General features: G+C 38.6%; 1 protein-coding gene across 9 annotated transcripts in view; it reads left to right on the forward strand.

Moving 5' to 3' along the window:
* PHF20L1 (PHD finger protein 20 like 1) overlaps positions 1 to 21,378 on the forward strand; it is a 61,457-nt gene that overhangs the window by 3,645 nt on the left and 36,434 nt on the right. For 4 of the 9 annotated variants that reach the window (XM_063327557.1, XM_063327558.1, XM_063327561.1 and 1 more), the window contains exons 3-8: positions 6,380 to 6,551; positions 6,680 to 6,764; positions 7,546 to 7,634; positions 10,189 to 10,251; positions 13,940 to 14,147; positions 14,809 to 14,937. In XM_063327557.1, coding sequence (XP_063183627.1) covers positions 6,380 to 6,551; positions 6,680 to 6,764; positions 7,546 to 7,634; positions 10,189 to 10,251; positions 13,940 to 14,147; positions 14,809 to 14,937 — 746 coding nt within the window. Of the gene's footprint in view, positions 1 to 6,379; positions 6,552 to 6,679; positions 6,765 to 7,545; positions 7,635 to 10,188; positions 10,252 to 12,140; positions 12,278 to 13,939; positions 14,148 to 14,808; positions 14,938 to 21,378 lie in introns of those variants that run through there. The other 5 variants (XM_063327559.1, XM_063327563.1, XM_063327560.1 and 2 more) reach the window with 4 other exon arrangements.

The following is a 21,378-nucleotide window of genomic DNA, read 5'->3' on the forward strand; positions in this document are numbered from 1 at the left end:
GGGTCTTAAATTTTCATCTATTTAGTAGTTGCTGAAATTAATCTCATGGAATCTGGTGTTCTCTTTGAATTCTGAAAACTTTGGAGAGGGTATTGTGTACCTTGACTATTTATTGCTTAAAACCTGCGTACTTTTAAATGAGGAAGTTTTTTTGTAGACAGCATTTGGGTCGCTGGTGTCATTTGGCATGTGTAATTACTGAGTAGAAGAAAGCCTGGTCAAACTGATCAGCAAAGACAGGCTGTCAGTGAGCATGTTTATTTTTGTTTTATTGTGGAGGTAACTACAACTGCTTCCTTATCAAGTACAAAACAGTATATTGTTGCAAGGGAGGTCATCTTCTGTAATGAATTTGTACCACTTGTTAAATTTAAATTCACTAAAGCAACTATGAAATGCAGCTCTAATGGAAATCAATGTGGTTGGCAGATAGTGAATGAGATGGGACTGACTGGTAATAGAAAAATTTTAAATATATATGAGATGATCAGGGGTCTGGGGTGTATGACCTGTGGAGAGAGGGTGAGGAAACTGGGCTTGTTTAGCTTGGAGAAGGCTTCAGGAGACCCATGATCAGTCTTATAATACCTACAGGGATGTCTTCAAGAAGACTTAGCTGAGCTCTCCACAGTAGTGCGTGATTGAAGGACAAAAGACAACAGGCACAAGTTGAAACGAAAGAGATTCAGGCTACGTACAAGGAGAATCTTTTCCCCTGTGGGACAGTTAAGCAGTGCATCAGGTTGCCCAAAGAGTTTGTGGAGTCTCTGACATTGGAAGTTTTCAAGGCTGGGTTGGATAAAACCCTGGAAAACATGGTTTGATCCCATAACTGACTCTGCTTTTAGTGAGAGGCTTTCTGAGGTCCCTTCCAACTTGAATTGCCCTATGATACAAAATCATACAATGGTACAATATGCATACTATGATACAGTATCATACAAAAACTGATACATGTGCACACACAGCCCTGTGCCTCTTGCCGACAAAACAACTGAAACAGCAGTAAAACTGCATATATCTGCAAGTACATTCCCATGTGGAAGACTGGTTCTTAAGCTGTTAGCTCCTACAGTAGGACACAGTCTCTGCAAAACTGATGTATTTAAAGATACATCTCTTTTTTTTTTTTTTCCTGTTTTCTTGTGCCTTTCGGGGCTCTAGCTTCTCTACTGGTTTCCCGTTAAGTGCCAGATACTGCTTTGAAAAAAGCAACCTTGTTGTTTATCTGAGACCATAGTCTTTATTAATCTGCTTGATCTAAACTATGTTAGGTAATGAAGAAAGCACAGATACATGGCCCTTGTTTCGGTTCTGAAATGGAAACAGCTCACTAAAATAGGTTAGTTATCAAAACAACAGCACTTTGACTTGCTATATTTGATTATATGGATGGATTATTTTTTTTTTCAGTATGGAGGAAGCTTTTTTTCCTGTAAGACTTTAGGAAATCTTATTTTGTACAGTCCGTCCTTCGCATTTCAGTTGACTGTGTTGCTTGACAGCCAGGTATTTGAAAGGACTGTGAAGGCTCTGTTTTATATTGATATAATACTATATATATAATGAAAAGTGAGGAGTTAGAAATAGGTGTTTGTAGGTACCAGAAGACTATTTGTGAAGAAGTCAGAATGGAGGGCGTTTATTTTTATATCCTCTATGAGGTGGAAGGAAAGACTTTTTATACTGTTACTGTGAAGGCAGGAAGTATGTGTCTGTTTATAGACTTCGTAGGTGCAAACTTAGGTAAATTTACTAATGTTTTTGCACCCTTTTTCACAGTTTGAAATAACTGTTGTCACACCTCCCAGGGCAGTTCACCACTCTTTTTGGTGGCTTTTGAAGGGTCAAAAGGAAGATGATGTAAAAATGAAAAATACTGTCCATGTGGCCATTAATACGTGTTCGGAAAATGGCGGTGTTTTTGTTTTTTTTTTATGCTGTCAAGAAATGAAAACTGTAAGTTTTCCATTAATTTTTCCTATAAGAACATTGGAACATGTTTTCCTACATGAACGTCAGACTAGTGCTTCATAGTGTAGATTTTGTAAACTGTATTAAACTTTGCGGCTTTACAAAAATGTTGTGTAGTTTTTACTCGTTGGAATCACGGGAACCTGAGAATGGAGAGTGTGTAATAAGTGAACTCGGCAGATACCATCAGCTAGCAATAGTTTTCGTGTTCTCTCTTTAAAAAAACATGAACAAAACCCCCTGAAATTTGGATGAGAGTTTATTTGGGATTATTAAATACTATTTCCAGCATGCTATTAAAAAAACGCACCCAAAACTTCCAGGTTATTGTTTCTTCCCACAAAAAGAACACTTGCATTATTGAACTGGAGTGTGGTGGTCAGGTTTTTTTTTTGTTTGTTCGTTCATTTTGGGTTTTTTTCTTCTGTGAAAAGTAAAGACTTTTTCCTCAGTTTTTTAGAGCATATTTTCTGATTTGTGCTGAACAGATGTTGGCAAATCTGTGTACCAAATTCATTTTAATCCTTTAGTGTGGAGTGCTTTCTGGGGGCAAACGGTAACTGGAAGACTGTTAGGCCTTACATGTCATTACATTTCGGCACTTTAAAGAGTGACATTGGTATTTCCCTTTGTCATACTTTTTCATAATGCCTATTTGTAGCTTTGTGATGGAAGGAACTTCGGCATAAAATTTCTCATGTGTATGAGATGTAACCATCTTCATATTAATCTTCTTCCTACAGAATAAATATTAAAAATTGCTCTTAGCCATAGTAGAAGCTTTCCTGTATGTGTTGTTACTAGAATTCTTTAAAAAGGTTGATTAATAAATTTATGTTGCCATTTTATCTTTTATTAGCGGGAAATGCATACTTGTCTTTGAAATATGCGTATAACTTTGCAATTTATGAAATTGATGATTTTCGATGAAAGTACAAAAACCATAGCACCAGAAAAATGCTTCTGTGCAGTGTAAAATTTGCAATGGTAAATTCTGCAATACGTATGGTCTGCTCTTTTCCACTGTGGGATCAGTATTGTGAAATATTACTGTTTATACATATTTGTGGCACACCGTGTCTAAATTTAGTGGATATTGAGGGTAATGGCTTATTGCTAAATACATACAAAGTTATTTTTGGGCTGCCTAATAACCAATCGTATATAGCTTGGGTGGTTCAGAGATTTGCTAAATCTTCCGTCTCTGAGGACTGGAGTTGAGTGCAGGTTTTGGCTCTATTTGTCTTGCAACCACAATACATTGACGAAACAGATAATTGGAATAAAGACATTATGTGATGATATCATTAAGATTTCACTGTGCAAAGCCAGTACCATGGACTTTGATTCAGAGCCGATAATGATATTTTAAAAAGACCTTGATAGCAGAAATTATGTTTATCAAAGAGATACTAACCAATAAATACCTGGTGCTGTCTTTCCTCTGTTGAGTGATCCCTAATGAAACTTAATATTTTGCTTATCATCTTTTATTAACTGATGTTGGCTTTACTCTCTTGTTTCTTTTTCTTTTCTATATATATTAATGTCTCAATTCTTGACTTGCTGAATTTTCCTTAAAACTATCTTCATTTTTATGTATTGGTTTCTAAACTATACGCTGTATTTTACTTCCCCTTCTTTCTCAGTGTTCTCTTTACAGGACAGCATACTACATTTTGCTGATTTATCCCTTCCGTTGTCTTCTACACACGGTGTGTGGAATGGTGACTTTGCTGATGATGACCAGTGAAAGCTACCAGCTGTAACAACAATAAAAATGTGGCAAGGGAACCACTATAGGGCAGAGCCGTAACGGGAACAGAGGATTTCCATTGTAGATGCATAGGAAAAGGAGAATTCTGTCTTTTGGCTGATGGTCCCTGAATTTTGTAAAATAGCTGTAGTTTTGCATCACTACCTGGCTGGCGTGTGATAAATCTGAAATTTCCAGCTATAGTGAGAAAGAGCACCATCACTCTTGTCTTTGATTTCACTACTGCAGCCTCAGTGCTTGTGCACAAGCTCTCATTTTTGATTGCTGCAAAGTGAATTTCCTGTCGTCTTGCTTTTCTGGTGTTCTTCCTTCCTTCCCTCTGAGAAATGCTTTTTGTGTCATCATTTATTTCTATTTGGAACTCTTTTAGGTAACGCTTTTACTCATACATTTGCTGTAGTAACAGTAACTTTACTTTTTCCTCTGCTTTGCTACTCTTCCTGCTTGATCTGACACTTTGTGTCTAGTTACAAGAAGTCTGAATTTGGAACGCTCCAGAAGATGAAAAAAAACTAGTAAGAAATTTGTGATAAAATTCCTAAATGTGGCAGCATGTAGACTTAAGGAAAAAGCACCATCAGAGGCAGGGCTTAGAAAAACCATCTCTTGGCTGACTTATTTTCTTGAAGCCTTGTTCAGAGTTAAACCAGAATGCTGCTGTGGTTTGGTCAAACAAGGACAAATGCTGATGATGGGATTCAGGTTTTGACCTGTGAGTTTTAGTTTCTGTTTTGATACAATATATCATCAGTTTCACTGTTCTTGTTAGATTGTTGTTGTCAGTCTACTTGAGAGGGGAAAGGAGGTTGATCTTGTTGCTCCTCTGAAAAAAATCCCATGGAGTTCTTCTATCTTGAAAAAGACTTTGTTACCAGGGCAGCAAATGAGAATCTGCAGTTTGAGACTTAGACTTGATTGGGTTTTTTTTTTTTGAAGTTCAGTGAGAAGAAATTGACAACTTAAAGAATGGCTATGAAAACATTTCGCATTTCGGAAATGTATGGATGAGACAAATGCAACAAGAGATTGGACTGTCTGTGCTTTCTGATCTGAGGGTGAAATGTGGCTGAAGTAGTTGCAGTTGTAACCTAGAAGATCAGAGAGAATTTTTCTTATTCAGGAACTCCTGAGATGTTTAGATGTTGGAAAGCCATATGCATCACTGCAGCTGAAGAAGCATGACTGAAGAAATGAAGGAGCAAATTGAGTTCGACACCTTTTGTTTTAATGCCCTGTTCTAGTCACCAGGAAATAAGGAAAAGCCCGTACTTCCTGAAAACTTCTAATCAGAACATAGTTCTAAAAACTTCTTTATCAGCACTGTCAGTATTTTGGAGAGGAAAATATTAAAAATGGAAAATGTTGATGGGGTTCCTGTATGTTAGTTGTGTTTCTAGCTGATAGAATTTGCAGTAGGACTGGAAATGGGTTGCTCGAGCTCTGCTCTCTTACTGTTGCTCAACAGTAGCACTTTGTTAGAAAAACACGTTGCCTCTTACTGAAAGTGAAAGACGGTTGTCCTTTTGCTGTGATTGTTCTTTCAATACATGTTTTGTTAACTTTAGAGCATCCCTAGTATATTGTCTGAGAAAATTTGATGATCTAATTAATTTTTTTTTGTAGGAGATTCTTTGTGCTATTGAATCTGTTTCAGTACTTTTGTGAAAGGCAGAAGGAGCTGAATTCTGCATCATTCCAATTTTCTCTGCACTTCATACAGTGGAAATAACGGGATCTAATAATTTTGGTGGAGGAAATAGTGTGACGCAACCAGTTTGTGCCTTGCTAGCTTACTACAGTTTTGTGAAATACATCACTTACGTGAAACTGAAATAAGACTGACTGAAATAATAATTGCTGAAATTAAAGAAATATGCTATTTTTTTGCCTACAAATGTAATCTCAAATTTTACGGTTCCTTATCTATATATATGCCACACCCAAGATTAAATCCTAAGACTTGATCTGGTTGCAGCTCAGTCCTGGTTAGTTTTACTGAGCATAACTAATGTTTGCTCAGAGTAAAATCCACATGTTAATTAAGACTGACGTATTTATTTTAGTGCGTGGAATTACAGAGAGATGACTGCTAAAAAGTCATTATTATGAATCAAATTTAATGGCAGTGAAACCATGAAAGTTGATCTATAAATTAATAAGCCACTTAGATTAAGTAAGAATGTTCTGTTGATTTATGGGTTTGATTAATTGCTCAGATTTGTCTGGAATCAATGGTATAGTTTGAAACATTTCGTATGATGAAAGTAATGAATGTACTCTTGAAACTATTTTATATTCTTGCCATCCAAGCAAATGAAAACGACTGATAAGCACAAACTTCTAATGCCAGTTTCAGGCCATCGTGGTCTGTGAGTTTGAGGTTTAAATTTGTGTATAATCATCTGGCTGGGATGAAACTGATGACATATCACTGATGTGTATAGATAACTTAAACTAAATGCTATCCTATTGTCAATTCAGTAACTTCATCTTTTTCAGACTTGTAGATTTTTCACTACAAGGTGTTAGTATAACTTTCTGAATGGTCATGTAAGCACTGTTGTGCTTGTTTGGATAAAAACCCTGGAAAAGGCTTATGGATTTATCAGTTTACGTTTGTCATTCAAGGTATCCATCTCGTATTGAGAAGATAGATTATGAAGAGGGGAAGATGTTGGTCCATTTTGAACGTTGGAGTCATCGCTACGATGAGTGGATTTACTGGGACAGCAATAGGTTGCGACCCTTGGAACGACCAGCATTAAGGAAAGAAGGGCTGAAAGATGATGAAGAATTTGTTGTAAGTTGCACATTTATTTCGTCTTTGACTTGTCCTGCTTGTTTTCCTGCATTAAATCTTTCTAGCACATAATGTTAGGAAAAAATCTGAATGATTAAAATATTAATGACTAAATTTGTATAAAATAGGATTTTAAACCTGGAGAAGAAGTCCTAGCTCGTTGGACAGACTGTCGATATTACCCTGCGAAGATTGAAGCAATTAATAAAGAGGGTAAGCATTCATGTATGGTCCATTGGTAAGGACTTTTCCGATGCTATGCTGTAGCTGTAGTCTGCTTAGAAAATTGGCATGCATAGTAAGTTTTCCTCACTGCCTCAGTATTAAGTAAAAATGTTTCTATCCTGTGAAACTTAATAAGAGGTTTGTCTTTTATCTGCATGGAATTAAACTATTGGAATTTCTCTGGGATAAGAAAATGCTTAATGTTTCCTCAGCGATGAGCAGAATTTTTTGTTGCATGTATTTTGTACTATTGTTGATTTGGGTTAGCGATATATTTAAATTTTAGTAATTGTTTTAGGAATGGTAGGTCTCTTTACTGAAGAAAGTTCTCTTTATTGAAGAAAATGGAAATAGGGAAATAAAGGAACAACTTGGATGCAGTACTTCGCAGTGAGGTGATATTTCTAATGAACATGAATAGAAGTTGAAGTTTTTACTGTAGTTTAATGCAAACGAGGATTTGATTGTGAATAGGTTTCTCTGTTGTGGCAACTTAAATATTACATAATTCTTCCAATGAATTATGAGCCGAAACGGCACCGTAGATTAAACATGCTTGAAATTGTCCAAGTGGACAAGGAACAACTATATAAAAGCAGGATTTCATTGAGGCTGTCATTTATTTTTCTTAAAATTCTTGATCCTGACTGTAGGTAGCACCTGGTTACTTTGATCATATAGCCTACAAAACATTTTGCTAAAGCTTTCATAGTAACAAGGCGTGTTTGTTTCTTAACTACTCATAGTGATTACATCAATCCTCTTCTAGGAACATTCACAGTACAGTTCTATGATGGTGTTATTCGATGTCTTAAGCGGATGCATATCAAATCTATGCCGGAGGATGCAAAAGGGCAGGTAAGAATACTTTAGGTATCTCTTTGTTAGGTTTTATATTGATTATCTTTTTTAATATCTTGAATAAATGCCATCTAGCACAACTAGTTTTAGATTACAGTCTTTATTCTAGGTCCTGCACTGCCTTGCTTCACCAGTTTTATGGATGATGCTCCAGAGTGTGCTGCTCAAGTAGTCTTGCTGCTACCTGAAATGTCTATCTGCCATACACTCCATTGCCAACTAATCTGTTCCCAGAGTTTTGTCTCGCAGAGTTTGCAAAACCAGGGGCATCCAGAGACTTTTTCCTCTGGTGTCCTGTCAGAAAAAAGCTTTAGCTTGTCAGTAGGCTGTGCTGCCGATTTATTTATTTATTCCTCGCCCCATCTCTTTTGTTTGCTACTGTGGTAGCTTTTTGCCCACATGTTCTTATTAATATGACTGTTCTGTGGGGGGTTTCTCCCCTGTATCAGAACTTTTGGGGATTCAGACAGATAAGTATTTCTTTATCTCTGATAATGTCCACTTGCTGTTAAAGAAGAGCAGCTGAGTAGAAACTGAGGGAAGCTGTGAAGTACAGGTATGATTTAGTCACTAGGTGTATCTTTACTTGCAAAAGAAAAGCAACATTGAAAATGTTACATGCTTTCAGTGGAAATACCATGGCATTTATCTTGTATGGTAACTGTATTCTTATAGTTAATGAGAAATTACTCCACTGAAACTATTTGAGTCTGGGAGACAAGAAATGTGAAAAACCCCTGTTTTTAATTGCTCCCAGTTTTCTTTAGAATACTCCTTGTAACTTGGCAAACAAAATCCAGGTATTTCATAATGTTAGATGTTCATCTAATGTTTAGATGTTTTTAATTGCTCCCAGTTTTCTTTAGAATACTCCTTGTAACTTGGCAAACAAAATCCAGGTATTTCATAATTACTGTTGTAACCATCCATATCACAACAAGGGCAGGTGGATAAGCGAAATGGCTTGAAAACCTTTTTGTGTCCTGGCCTCCAGGTTACAGGTAGCTGCATACTGGGATCGATCACCTGTGCAAAGAACACTGGAACTTTGTGCAGGCAACACTGCACTACTTAAACTATGTTTCCTTAAAAAGATTAAACTGAAATCCGTAGTCACGCTAACACTGGCTGCTTGCTGCAGTCTTACAATAACTCTCTTGAACCAGAATATAATATTTCAAAAAATATTTTCAGTGTGACAGTAAGCTAGGAAGCTAGAATATTTCATTTTACTTCATAAAAAGGATCACTTGGGTAATATGGTTGTGACTGAATTGAAACAGCTCTTCTGTGACGAGGTAAAGAAGTCCCTCACTTGATCCTTTGCTTTTTCTAGGGAGCTATGTCATATCTAATCTTGAGTTACTACTCTTAGGCCACAGGTATTTTAAGCTTAAAAAAAATAGTAAATCCATTTCTTAGCAACCATTTTTATGTCCAGACATACTTGGTGGCAGTCCAGCTCATCTAGTATTTCTAATTTTTCTCATTAGTTGAGAGTTATGGTGTCAGTCTCATGCATCTCAGGGGCTGAACATAGGTGGCTTCAGTGAGATCTTGAGAAAGACTAAGGGGACCAAATTTACACTTTCTGAGTTGGATTTAGATTTTTTTAAGTTGCCCTGCAGCAAGAGCAACACCAGTTATGCTTTCTATAATGCTAGCTGAAACTAGTCTTTTAGCCTTTCATTTTGCAAAATTAGAGTTAGGCATGAAGTTCTGTAGGTTTTAAAGGCTTCTTTTTCTGCAACATCTCCTACATCATTATGCTATGGTAAAAATGTTTGTTTTTCAAAATATTTTAGTGGTATTTAAGAATAAAAAAGTGATCTAAGATTTGGTTTGAAAATCAGTTATCTGAAACTGAGCTTTGTACAAGCCTAGAACTCAAATGAATAGTTTTTTGCATTATTTATTTTATAAGAAAATATTCACTAAAAACTATATAAATATTAAAAAAATGCCAAGAACATAACTTGATTTGAAAAGTAGTGGAGTTGGCAGATCCAAAACTTCATGCTTAATTTAAACTTGTCTTGTTTTTTTGTCTGTTTCCAAAGGAAAAAAAAAAATATATTTCAAGAGATGGGCATTAGCAAATTTAACAAATGTGAGATCTGTTTGGAAGGTGTGTGCTAAGCATGCAGAATTTGAACTATGTGGAGAAAGAGAGATATAGACTAGTTTAGTTAATTCTTTGATTTGAATTTAGTGTGTCTTAAAGGGAGAGTTTGTAAACACTGTAACAACCTATTTTTGAGTTGCAGTGGAAATGTGTTTTAATAAGACTCAGCTGTGAGGATGGAAAGGCAAAATTGTTAAAGGGTGGAAAATATTTGTGTGGCTCAATGCAATGAGACTATAGGTTAGGTTACTCTGCAGATAAGTTCAAATTAATGGAAATCACACAGAAATGTGGGTAACGTAGTACAGAGGAAATAAAAAAAAAAAGATGGGGATATTGAGACTGCCCTTGTGAGAGCACGTATGAAGTATTTGGATAACTTATTTTTCTGTTTCATGTTTTTTGTTTTATCTTCGATATAATTAGGCGCGCGAGAGGGAGCAGATAGCGCCGGAGCTGAGATTAGTGACGGAAATCGAACCAAAAGAAGTGAGTTTTGAGGAGGGTTTTGAAGGAGAGGGAGGGGACTTGGCACACAGGAAGAGGAAGCTGAGGAAAAAGCATGGATTTGCGATTGGGACAGAGGAAAAAAAGAAGATGTGACAGGAGACAATGTGAGCCAAGATGTAGGTGGGGCAGACTGTTTAGAATCGCAAGGTGAGGGTAAGGATTCCAGGCTTGATGTGGAATCAGCCAGTCAATAGATTGATGATGTTTTATGTGTGTGTATGTATGAGTGTGTGGGTGTTGGGAGTTGTGTGATGTGTCAGGAGAAGAAAATCAGCTGAATCTTTAATACTGTAGAGAAGCAAAAAACTGGTGGTGGTAGGCAGGTGAAGGGAGAACGATAAGTGTGTGTGAATTCTGCTGTTGGCACAAGGGTTGGATTTTAGAAATGATTCTGGGTTTTGCCTTCCCGCTGTTGTGGGTTTAAGGTAACGCAAAGGAATATTTTAAAATACAAGTGTCTTAGCCAATTAATGTGTAAGACTATGGGGTAAGTTCTACTAAAGTATTTCTTGGTCGTGCAATTTCCTGTGTTTTGATTTAGTGAATCTAATTAGCATAATGACAGTTTTCCTTGGTAGTGATAAAGTAACGTTTTGTCTTCTAACTACCATGTCCCATTACTTCTCTCCTGTCAATTTTCTCAGCTTACTTGAAAGGTGAATTTTAGTAAGAATAAAAAAAGAAGGAAATACACATTTTATTTTTTTTAAGTTATATATGTAAATGAGAAACTTCTCTGGGGTGAGATGCTATGGGAAGTGGGAAATCAGACTAGATGGTGCAGAGTAACTGTGGCAGAGTGACAAAAGCACAGCCAATAGAGTGACAATGTCAGGGAGAAATAGAGGAAATTTCTCTTTGGAGGGTTTTGCTTTTTGTTTATTAATTTGTGATGCGTTCATTTTTGGGCCCTTGGCTTTAGGTATGCTGAATGCTCTGGGGAAAAGTCCTGCTATCAAAGATTTGCAACTAGTTTGTATGATATCTGTGATATTTAGTGTCTTGCTGTTATGGTTGACAGAGTAGATATCTTACAACAACTCTGAGACAGATTTCAGAATTCATTGCACTTTAGCCTCCCACTGTTGTTCTCCCATTTTTTTGTTAAATTTTTCCAAAAATTCTGAAAAAGGCACAAATACATCTTTTTAAAGAAGAAGTTCCTGTGCTCTTCAAAGGAAATTTCATCACCTTAGCATCTTAGATGCTAAATAGTTTTCACATATCAGGAGCTGTGCAGCTGAGCAATTGCTCTGTGACAGTTCAAGGCTAAAAAGCAGGAATTACCGGTGTCATTTCAGTCCCTATATATTTACTCCAGAGTCAAAAGAAAAATGGACCCACAGAGCTTCTGGCCAATTCAGAACCACAAAATTGTTGTGGTTGTCTGGGACCTCTTGAGATAATGTTGTCCACCTCCCTGCTCAAGGTTCTCTTCACTGAGTTTGAATTTACATGTTAGTCTAGAAAAAAAAGTATAGCTATCACTGTAATTAATGTCTCTCTGCTCTGGCTTCTGAATGTTTAACCTTTGTTTCCTTCATTGTTATATGTGTCCTGCTACCCTTTGTAAGCTCCCTGTCTTAAGGAAGGTATCCAAACAATGAAATAAAATGCAAACAACAAAACCCTTCATGTTGCACCAGAACAGCTACCATTAGAACAGGATACTTAGCTCATTGTGATCCTTGAAGCTCGATATCTTTGACAAGCTTCCAATTTCAGGGTGCTTAGCTTGACTGAAAACTAAAATACTGCTTAGAAGCTGTTTTGATGCAGGCTGTGCTTCCTTTGCTTCCCACTTTTATCATAAGATCCAAGCTCCAGCCATGTTACTGATCCTCTTCATCCCTTGGCCAGGGTACAGTGTAAGACTTCTACTCTCAGGTCTCCTAACTCCTCACCAGCACAAATAGCTCAATCCTTTTTTTGTCCTGCTGGATGGGCAAGGCTCTGGATGGACTGGAGCTAATGTGTGTGTTCGTTTTGGCTGGCCAAAAAAGAGGTATGTGTGTTTTTGATTGACTATGCAGCTGGCAGTTAGACACGCTCTTTGTGGCTGGCATGTCACCAAATGGCCTTGGTAGTTGCCTGTTGTGTAAGCATTGCCAAAGTGCTTCCAAACTTCTCTGCTGCTAGTTAGACTGAGTGCGTGCGTCTTGCATTGACAGTTTGGACACAGAACACCTCATCTTAGAGGAATCAAAACTGTTGGTGTTTCTAAGCATATAGCTTGATGCAATGTAGAAGCATAATCTATGGAAAGCAGTGATTTAAAAGTATTGAGCTATGGAAGAGGAAAAGCATACTACAAGGAAAATTAATGCTACGTATATTATATTATGCTTTTCTCATACACCAAAGAAGGAAAAGAAACCTCAGTAGAAGAGAAATTTTCAAGACTTATAATATGTAATGAGTGGGGGAAAAATTGCATTGAAACAAGATTTATAAAATCAAGATACTTTAGGTATCTTGCATGATAACATAACGAGGAAGCAGTCCAGAATAAAATATAGTCTCTTCACAGTTGGGGAACCAAAAAAGTTTTACTATTTGCAAAGCACTCATGGGAAACTAGACAAAAAATAGTCTTTATCATACCTTTTTTTTTTATACGTGGTAGTACAAATCTACAAATACTCAAGTTGCCATTAAATTAATTATCGTTCAAAACACTCAGTTGCTTAATTTTTACTGGTGGAGGATGAACATTGTTACTGTTTTTTTTTATACTGCATATAACTACTCCATGGAACAATATCTGTACTTTGATGTTATGGAAAATTTGAAAAAAATAGTAAAAAGGATCAAGTTAAAATTTTTGCAGTCAGATTGATCCCTGACACTTGGGAGACATAAGGCAGGAGACTGATTACACTAATGGAAAGAGCTTGGCTCAGCCTTGGAAGTATTTAGTTCTCTCTGTTGACTTGTAGGTGGGTAGACTTCGTCGGTATGCTAAAAAGTAGATGAATTTGGGCTGTATGTTCTGTTGTTCACTCCTTGGATGTTTCTGTGTGGTCAAATAAGCTATTATTCCAAATGGCACTTTTATTACCTTAAATGTGGATTATGAAATTCAGTCATGTTATAGAGCACTCTATTGAAATTGAGTGAAACTTGTAATGTGTAATACAAAAAGAGTGCTATCTGTAGTTATTCTAGAAACACAGATATAATTAGAAAAGGGTTGTTCCTGCTTTATCAATTTAATTTGGGAAGAACTCTGCCCAATCACGCAGCTGACTGGACCGTGCTTTGAGTTGATTGTAGTTTTGAATAGTCGTTAAATTCGAGCAACAATGAAATTGGTGCATTTCACAGCCAGAAGGGTAAGCAAACAGTCAGTGTTCTGGGATTGGGAGTCCTGGGTTTCTAAGGCTAGGACACATCAAATAGATAGCAGGGAATGTGTATAGCCAGAATTCTATATGCAGTGGTTTTTTGAAGTGTGTGGTTTTTTTTTTTTCTTTTTATCTGTGGCATTCAAGTTTGTTTAGGCAATTTGGGAAACTCATTTTACCACTCTCTGAGTAGTAGCCATAAAAATAAATTCAACTGCTTTTGAACATTTCTAGATGAAGTTTCACTGGGTTTATAAGTATTTTCTGTTTGAATCTCAGGCACTTTTTAATACTTACTCACCATGTTTTCCTTTTTGGAGGATTGGATAGCTTTGGTCAAAGCTGCTGCTGCTGCAGCAGCCAAGAACAAAGCAGGAAGTAAACCTAGAACCAGCGCAAACAGCAATAAAGATAAAGAGGACAGAAAATGGCTAAAAGTTCCTTCAAAAAAGGAAGAAACCTCAACCTCTACAATTATGCAGGAAGTCCAAAAAAAGGAAGAGGAGCCTACATCCAGTGACACATTTGGTAAAAACAAATTCTATAAAAGATAAATAGGCTTTTCTGTAGTGCTGAAGTAGAATTCCTGTTGTTAATTTTGCTATTAAGTAAGAACTAGTATTTCTAGAGGAAGACATCTCATTTGCTATTATGATAACTTTATGATACATAACATTAATCAGCTTAGAATCAATTTTTAGCAGGTAAATCTAGTTCAGTGCGCATTTACTACTTGTGCAAAACTTCTAACAAGCTCTAACAAGAGCAGAATGTAGGGCTTTTTTAATTACTTCATTGTACACTTTTATTCATATTCCTGCATCTTCTGTTATCTGTGAGATAATCCCTGATTCTGTTCTAAGAAAAAATATTCCAAATATGGATGATATATCAGTGTTCAAGGATGTTTGAAACTTTTTGTGGTTTGATAAGAATTTATTCATTTTAATAGTCTTTAATACTAATTTCTCATAATATTGAGTAAAAATTAGAAATTTTGAGGTATCCTGTGCCTAATGCTTCAGTGTGTAATACTAAATCTTCGGAATGTGTCATTTTAATTTTTAATAAAATTTTAAAGTTTCTGTACTGCAGTATTCTAATAGCAGTTCTGAAATACTTGAGTATTTTAGGTGTTGTTACGTGTTTATGAACTGTGAGTTTATTAGGTTTCTCTTCTGTTTAAAAGTAGGATTTCCTGTAGTGGATGTTCCAAAGATGGCCTTTGTGCAGGCAGAAAGCACGTTATCACACAAGAGGAAAAGTAATCTAGGCAACTCATTTCAGGCAAAGAGAGCTCGTCTTAACAAGATCACTGGTAAAATACTTTTTTTTTTATTATAGACTTTTTTCCTTTTTAATGTAGTGCTTACATGTAAGGTACTAAAGTAGATTGATAAAAGCACATTCATGTGCAGGTACTCACTACAGTCTTTTACTTGTTAGGAATTTTAATGGAATCTATAAAAGGTAATAAATTCTGCCTTGTTCATAAAGTCAGAATGGTCTCAGACTTGATGTTTTTAGTTTTCTAGGAAGGTAACCATCCTGAACTGATGAGTTTCTTCAGTATATTTTAACTCCAGCTGTACAATTTCCTTCATTATCGGGTGAATTTGGGGTTTGTTAGCAGTTCTTAACGTGGTCATGAATTACATACCGCCACTGTAAATGAAATCTTTTGTTAGCTGTGGAAAAACTAAAAGTTTTGTCATAGTTTGTCATAAAGTAAAACTGTTGCTGTAAAGAGTTTACCGTATGCCATTTTAAAGTATACCCACCTAACTACAAATTGAAGCAATGAAGATCTGAAACATTTTTTTTCAGTGTCTAAGACATTAATTCCCTACATTTATTACTCAAAGGTATTAACGGGAAACAAGTATACAGCTATAGAATACATTTTATACAACGGGAAATGGAGTAATAGATCATTGGTCTTATCTTTAAAAGTTGAAAAATGCATTTTATTCCAAAATTTAATAGAAGTTTACTGAACTGTGGAAAAATTCTTTCAATTTGTATCCCTCCTCCCCCATACCCCCCAAAAAGCAAGTTGGGTTGCCGGCATTGATCCTGTCAGTATTTAGGATGAGGTAATATGTTTGTACCTGTGCTGGGAAAGTATCAGGTGCTTTTCAAAAGCTGCGTGAAAAAAAGTTAACAGAGGTGGCCCTTGGAGGGATGGTAGGATAGAAAAGCATTCCACTCATTCTTCTAGTAAATATTTTGTGTGAAATCTGACAAACTTTTGTATGCTACAGATAAGAGGGGATTTTTGTGTTTGTTTTTTGTAGTAGGTAACATATGGCCATTCATCTAAAAAGCCTTACTTGTTTCTGTAATGTAAAAATAACCTGATTTACTAAACTGTGTGGTGAGGTGGTTTGTTTTTTTCAGGCTTGTTTTGGCAGATCCAGCCTTTCATAGGTCAGCAGTGGAGGATGCTTAGTCAATTTTCTTACGATTGTGGTTCCATTTCAGTCTCTTAATCAGTACTTCAGTGTAAAGGAGAAAATAAATGAAATGGGCTGGTATGGAATATGATATGAAGGAAGCAGTCTTTAGAAAAACAGTTCTTCTGCCTCCAGGATTTTCTTTCCTGGAAGGCTTCTTATTTGGTACCGAATTTAGTTAACAGATGTCTGATTTATCATCCTCATATCTACTGTCCTTTGCCCATACTGCATACACCCTCAATTAAGTCCCGATTTAATTGTTGCCACGAGCAGTAGAAGTATAAGTTATATACTAGTGATGTGTATTTACAGAGCCCTGTTATTTCTTTCCGGTATCAGTTAGTAGCAGAAGATACCAAAATCAGCTGAAAAACCTACAGCTCTAGAAATTGTATTTTTCTGTGCTTGTGACTAGATTCTCCTTTCCTGAGGAGCTTTGTGAGAATAATGGCAGTTGGACGGGCTCATGTAGACTGAACTGAATAACCAGAAAACATAATGTTGCAGCCATTGACTTCGTTATCATTCTGAAAAGAGTGTCTGTCTCTGTCCATGAAAGCATACTCTGCTAGCAGAGAATACGTTACCATTCAGTGAAAGTGAATGAATGCTTTAATTACAAGATGAAGTTTGTCATGCTTGGTAGATACTTTGTGTAACTGCTCTCAAATTAACACGCTTCTGCAGCTCATGCTGTAGTAGGGGTTTTTATTGTTGCATGTAATAGGTAATATTTTGAAAATGTAACTGTTGATGATCAAACTTTTTCTTTGTTGTGGATGGAGTGATGCACTTCACTCAAGAGCGAAGCAGCAATATATATTTATTCATATAAAACAGTGATTTAACAAAATTTGATATTAAATGCCACAGTGGTTTAACAAGATTTGATGACAAGGTACACTTGGTTATTTATTGCATAGAAGATGGGGTCAGACAAAATTGTCAGGGAAACCTTCCTGTTGAGTCACGAGGGTCAGAAGGGACCCCCTGGCTTTCTAAACTCCTTCTCAGAGAGGAGTCTGGGTGCAGCTGGATCCAATCCTAGTCCCAGACTTGGTTGATGGTCTACGTTCTAAAGGATTGTGTGTGCACAGTCAATCAAGATATAATCTTAGTGACGCTTCAAAGCTTAGTGCGCTGTTAGTCACTCACTGAGGATCTGTTGCAGCAAGGAATCTCTCAGCCTCAAGGACTAACCTTGAGATGCGTCCCAGCTCCATGGGAGATCTGGTGTGCAGCCCACTGCTGTGCAGGAGAGCTCAAAGGGCTCTTGGGCTGTTGACTGTGTATGGGGGTAAGACGATTGACTCAGTCATATATGCATACCAACCACAGATTTTAGTTTCTTCAAAATTTGGCTTGAGTGGGACGTTGACCAGCACTTTGGTTGGGTGGGCGCATTGCCATTAATTAACCCTTGACTATTGTGTTATTTGTGTCCCCCAAATCCACTTTGACCAGCTGCATCCATCATGACCACCACTGATTGTTATTACTTGAGCAGGGTTATAGGAAAAGGTCAGGCTGGGGGGTGGGGGGAACACACCATCACACTCTTGCTACAGGCTTATTTCTTATGCTTGAAATACTTGTAAATTGTCATTTGTGTCTCCAGCATGAGCTTTTAGATTTGAAGGAAGGTTGGGAATCACGCTGGTGTATCTATCATAATGGCTACAAAAGAATCATAAAGTGTTTTAGCTGTTAGGAAAACGGTCATTTACCAAGTGTTTTACAGCTGTTTTGGGGAAATGGAGCAAAAAATGTGATTGCAGGAGGCTGTTTGAAGGCAACTGTTTTCTGGATTTCAATTTAATATTTATTGCAGAAGGTTTTCCTTGTCTGCCACAAGGGCCACATCTGCCTGTGGTGTTCTTTGCTCACCATTCAACAAAATAAAGTTGCTTCCTTTGCTCCTTTTTCTTCTGTTACCACCACTGAGGCAAATTACATTTCCCGAAGGTGAAGGATATCTCCTGCTAAGCATGTATTAATGTCTTCTTCCGATTAATTTTTGCCCCTGCTGCAGTGTTGATACCTAAAAGAACAGATAACATCTGCAGCAAGCTTACAGAACACAGCACTTCTGGTTATGCAGCCAGTGCCGAGTGGTGTTCCCCGGGGGTCAGTACTGGGTGCAGCCCTCTTCAATATATTCATCAATGACCTGGATGAGGGGACAGAGCGCACCCTCAGCAAGTTTGCTGATGACACAAAGCTGGGGGGGGTGGCTGACACACCGGAAGGCTGTGCCGCCATCCAGAGAGACCTGGACAGGCTGGAGAGTTGGGCAAAGAGGAACCTTATGAAATTCAACAAGGGCAAGTGGAGGGTGCTGCACCTGGGGAGGAATAACCCCATGCACCAGTATAGGTTGGGTGCTGACCTGCTGGAGAGCAGCTCAGCTGAAAGAGACCTGGGAGTCCTGGTGGACAACAGGATGACCATGAGCCAGCAATGTGCCCTTGTGGCCAAGAAGGCCAATGGCCTCCTGGGGTGCATCAAGAAGAGTGTGGCCAGCAGGTGGAGGGAGGTCATCCTCCCCCTCTACTCTGCCTTGGTGAGGCTGCACCTGGAGTGCTGTGTCCAGTTCTGGGCTGCCCGGTTCAAGAAGGACAGGGAACTGCTGGAGAGGGTATGGCAAAGGGCTATGAAGACGATTAGGGGATTGGAACATCTGTCTTATGAAGAAAGGCTGAGGGATCTGGGTCTCTTCAGTCTGGAAAAAAGAAGACTGAGGGGGGACCTTATCAATGCTTATAAATACTTAAAGGGTGGGTGTCAGGAGGATGGGGCCAGGCTCTTTTCAGTGTTGCCCAGTGACAGGACAAGAGGTAATGGGCACAAACTTGAGCCTAGGAAGTTCCACCTAAACATGAGGAGGAACTTCTTTACCCTGAGGGTCTCAGAGCACTGGAACAGGCTGCCCAGAGGGGTGGTGGAGTCTCCATCTCTGGAGACATTCAAAACCCACCTGGACGTGTTCCTGTGCAACCTGCTCCAAGATGACCCTGCGCTGGCAGGGGGGTTGGACTAGATGATCCCAGAGGTCCCTTCCAACCCTACCATTCTGTGATTCTGTTCACTGTGCTGCCCTGTGCTTTTTATTTGCTATGTGCTGTTACTGACGGGATGGTGAACCTGTAGTCCTGCTGCTGGAGTAGCTTGTGGAGTTGTTTTGTCTTTCTACAGGCATGATAATTGGTTAAACGGATGCTTAATGGGGTAGAGAAGACAGACATAAGAAGAATTATATATTCACAGATCTGAGAGAGCCTAAGTTCATTTCATGGCTTTACTTTCTGAGCATCTAGCTAGAAACAAAAGTCATAGAATCATAGAATAGTTTGAGTTGGAGAGGACCTTTAAAGGTCGTCTAATCCAAACCCCCTGCCATTGGCAGGGACATCTTCAACTAGATAAGGGCTCAAGGCTCCATCCAGCCTGACCTTGAACACTGCCAGTGATGGGGCGTCCACAACTTCTCTGGGCAACCTGTGGTTTGTAGAACCACAAAAGCTGCCTTATAGACTGTGCTTATTGTTAAGTACTTAAACCTCCACTTCTCTTATTTTTGAAAATTAATTTATGCTTTTCATTGTAGGTACGTGCTTGTCCATATAGAATCGCCTAGATTGGAAGGGACCTTTCAGATCATCTAGTCCAACCATCAACCTAATTCTGACAAAAACCATCACTAAACCATATCTTTAAGCATTATGTCTGCCCGTCTTTTAAATACCTCCAGGGATGGGGACTCAACCAACCTGTTCCAATGCTTAATAACCCTTTCAGTGTAAAAAATTTTTCCTAATATCCAGTCTAAACCTCCCCTGACGCAACTTGAGGCTGTTTCCTCTTGTCCTATCTCCTGTCACTTGGGAGAAGAGACTGACACACAACGCTTACACCCTCCTTTCAGGTAGTTGCAGAGAGCAATAAGGTCTCCCCTCAGCCTCCTTTTGTCCAGGCTGAACAGCCCCAGCTCCCTCAGCTGCTCCTCATCAGACTTGTTCTCCAGACCCCTCACCAGCTTTGTTGCCCTTCTCTGGACATGCTCCAGCGTCTCAATGGCTTTCTTGTAGTGAGGGGCCCAAAACTGGACATGGTACTCAAGGTAGAACCCCACCAGTGCCGAGTATGGGGGATGATCACTTCCCTAGTCCTGTTCACCACACTGTTCCTGATACAGGCCAGGATGCCCTTGGCCTTCTTGGGCACACTGCCAACTCGTTTTCAGCCAGCTGACGACCAATGCCCCCAGGTCCTTTTCCCCTGGGCATCTCTCCAGCCACTCTTCTCCAAGCCTGTAGCGCAGTGTGAGGTTGTTGTGACCCAAGAGCAGGACCCTGCACTTGGCCCTGTTGAACCTCACGCCACTGTCCTCAGCCCATCAATCCATCCTGTCCAGGTCCCTCTGCAGAGCCTTCCTACCCTCAAGCAGATCAACACTCCCACCTAACTTGGTGTCATCTGCAAACTTACTGAGGGTGCACTCAACCCCCTTGTCCAGATCGTTGCTAAAGATATTTAACAGGGCCCAATATTGAGCCCTGGGAACACCACTTGTGACTGGATGCCATCTGAATTTAACTCCATTCACCACCACTCTCTGGGCCTGGCCCTCCTTTAACCTGACGTTGAGTACTCCGGTCAAAACCATGGGCAGCCAGTTTCTCCGTGAGAATGGTGTGGGAAACTGTATCAAAGGCCTTACTAAAGTCCGGGTATACAACACCCACAGCCTTTCCCTCGTCCACCAAGTGGGTCACTTTGTCATAGAAGGAGATCTGGTTTGTCAAGCAGGACCTGCCTTTCATGAACTCACGCTGACTGCGCCTGACAGCCTGATTGTCCATCATGTGCTGCATAATGGCACTCAAGATGATCTGTTCTATGACCTTCCCAGGCACCGAGGTCAGACTGACAGGCCTGTAGTTCCCTGGATCATCCTTCTGACCCTTCTTGTGGATGGGATATTGCTAATTTTGCAACTTGATTTAAACAGGGTCGTTTGAGTCAGGTTTATTTATGCAGAATTAAAATCTTACCTGATAATTGTATTTGTATTAAAATAAATAGGGCTAAGTAAGTTTCCACTTTCCGGTTAACCTATTTAGCTGTAAAATCAATTACTTTGCACCTCTTGTTATGGACATGGTATTCTGAAAAAGTTTGTTTAAAGCACAACTACTTTCCAGTAGACTGAAGCATAACTTAATCTAAGGTAAAGTGGAAATGGGAAAAAAAGCACCTCGTATTTACTGTGGAATGCTGAAATGTGGTAGCTCTCTAGC

Source organism: Chroicocephalus ridibundus, chromosome 2 (assembly GCF_963924245.1).
Source record: "Chroicocephalus ridibundus chromosome 2, bChrRid1.1, whole genome shotgun sequence".
NCBI classification, from domain to species: Eukaryota; Metazoa; Chordata; class Aves; order Charadriiformes; family Laridae; genus Chroicocephalus; species Chroicocephalus ridibundus.